At 51.1% G+C, this 2146-nt stretch overlaps 1 protein-coding gene across 1 annotated transcript in view; it reads right to left on the reverse strand.

The window, feature by feature from the left end:
• DISP2 (dispatched RND transporter family member 2) overlaps nucleotides 1-2146 on the reverse strand; it is a gene marked incomplete at its 5' end in the record, with an annotated part of 18573 nt that overhangs the window by 10363 nt on the left and 6064 nt on the right. Inside the window, 3 exons of the mRNA XM_027775840.1 lie at nucleotides 25-119; nucleotides 289-318; nucleotides 571-900. Coding sequence (XP_027631641.1) covers nucleotides 25-119; nucleotides 289-318; nucleotides 571-900 — 455 coding nt within the window. The remainder of the gene's footprint in view (nucleotides 1-24; nucleotides 120-288; nucleotides 319-570; nucleotides 901-2146) is intronic.

Below are 2146 nucleotides of genomic sequence, written 5' to 3' on the forward strand. Positions count from 1 at the left end.
ACGGTTGGGAGAAGTCGGGAGGCTGGCCTGCCAGCAGTCCAGCCAGGGTACAGAGGAGAATGACAGCCAGACACAGCAGCAGCACGGCCACTGGCCATTCGGCAATCAGCTGGGAATAACTAGGAAAGAAGGAGGGAGTCCACATGAGCTGGTGGTGTTCTGGTAATGGGGGGCTGGAAAGCTTAGGGTCTATCCAGGAAGGGAGGTAGAGCAGAGACCACATGCGGCAGGGTGACACTGGGCACCAGCCTGGTCACCCCTTGGGGTCCAGGGAAGGCCCAAGCCTACCTCTTTGGCATCTGGAAGGCCCGTTCCTGCCTGTAAAAGAGGAGAAAAGACACTTGTTGGCAAGAGTCCTCTTATGGGGCTGGAAGTGAGGTGGGGGAAAGGTGGGGCAGGGGTGGGTGAGTGAAGGATAGAGAATTCCATTCAGAGATTTCCTTTCCCAAATTCTGGCCCTTACTTCCTGCTCCACCCCAGCTGCCTCCTAAGACAGGAGCCCTGGGGCCCCAGGGCACTGCCTTGCCCCATCTTCCAGTGGCAGCTGGAGGCTGCTGGATCACTCCTTACCTGACGCTGACCACATGATGCTGCACAGAAGGTGGCTTCCAGGCCCCATCGCATTGTGATGGGGCTGGGGAAGGGCTGAAGTTGGGACCATGAGAGCATAGGGCTGCCCGGTCCCCGAGTCCTGGCAGGGAACTGCCCCCCTGGTATTCCTGCGGTGGCCGGGGATAGGTAAAGTGGACAGGGGCCAAGGGACTGGATGGTCCCACAGGTTGGAGAGTGGAAGTTGTCTGTGGAGGTCCTGAAGAGCTGGAAGGGTCCTCGAGGGGGCAACTGTGGAGAGAGCAGCTTCTCTCTGGGCTCGCCTCAGGAGCCACGGCTTGAGTCTGGGACCTGGGGAGAGAGGAGCCAGGGAAGGTTAGAGTAGGCGATGGTGCGGGCTGGTCCGTGCCCAGCCTTGTTCAGGAATACAAGACAAGGAGCCAGGGGCTCAGGGCTATTTGCGTTTTGTTTTAAGAATTATTTATTGCTGGGGCCAGCAGGTGGTATGGTGGTTAAGGGCATTGGATTCCCACATGGCTGACCATGGTTTGAGTCCTGGACCTGGCAGCTTGCTTTCTTTCTCTCTCTCTCACTCTGTCCCTCACGGTTCAAATTAAAATAAATAAATAAATGGATAAATAAAATTAAATAAAACAATTCTTTAAAAAAAAAAGGCATTATTCATTGGGACCAACATATTTATTTGGGCCAGCAGATGGCTTTCTGTGACTCTGTCTTTCTGACGAGTGCATGCACCCTACAGCAAAAACCACTCCAAAAAAAAACAACCTCAGAAAGTAAACTGAACATACTGTAAAGATGCACCTCTCTGGGGATATATAGCTTACTGCAGTCATTAAATAGGTATTAGTAGGTATTTAAAAATATTTTATTTCAAGAGAAACTTTTTTAAAGAATTATTTATTTATTTAATTCCATTTGTTATTGTTATCTTTTGATTTGACCAAGAGAGAGAGAGAGAAAGGAAAAGCAAGCCAGCAGGCCTGTGACTCAAACCATGGTCGGCCAGTGGGAGCCCAGCGCCTTATCTACCACACCACCTGGTGGCCCCTGACCCAACATTTTCTTTCTTTCTTTTTTTTTTTTTTAAAGTTTATTTACTGAGAAAGAGAGAGACTACCCCCAACAGAGTCCTGATTCTGCAATCCACCCCCACCCCCAGTCGGCTCTGGAACATGGGCAGACGTGTGCCCAGTGCGTGCAGGGAAGCCTCCAGGCTTGCACTGGGCATCTTCCCATGTGGGATTGCCTTGCAGCGTGTCTCATTTTATTGCTGGGCCCCTCGACAGACACTTTTTCAGCACCTGCTGCACTTTTGTGCTCATCGTAAAGCCTTAGAGCTTTCTCTTCCCTCGGCCTGGTGGCTCCTCCCTCAGATAACTGCACTGGCCTCGTTTTTGTTCTGGTCTCAGTTCAGTCATCACCTCCTCAGTGACGCCTTCCCCTACTACTCTCTAAAATGGCCACCCACCAACTTTCCATCCCCTTACCCTGCTGAATCTTCTTCTTCTTTTTTTTTTTTTTAGAGGTTTTTGCTATAGGGCGCGTGCGCTCGCCAGAAAAAGAGAGAGAGAGA

This window comes from Tupaia chinensis, unplaced genomic scaffold (assembly GCF_000334495.1).
Source record: "Tupaia chinensis unplaced genomic scaffold, TupChi_1.0 Scaffold000605_1, whole genome shotgun sequence".
NCBI lineage: Eukaryota > Metazoa > Chordata > Mammalia > Scandentia > Tupaiidae > Tupaia > Tupaia belangeri.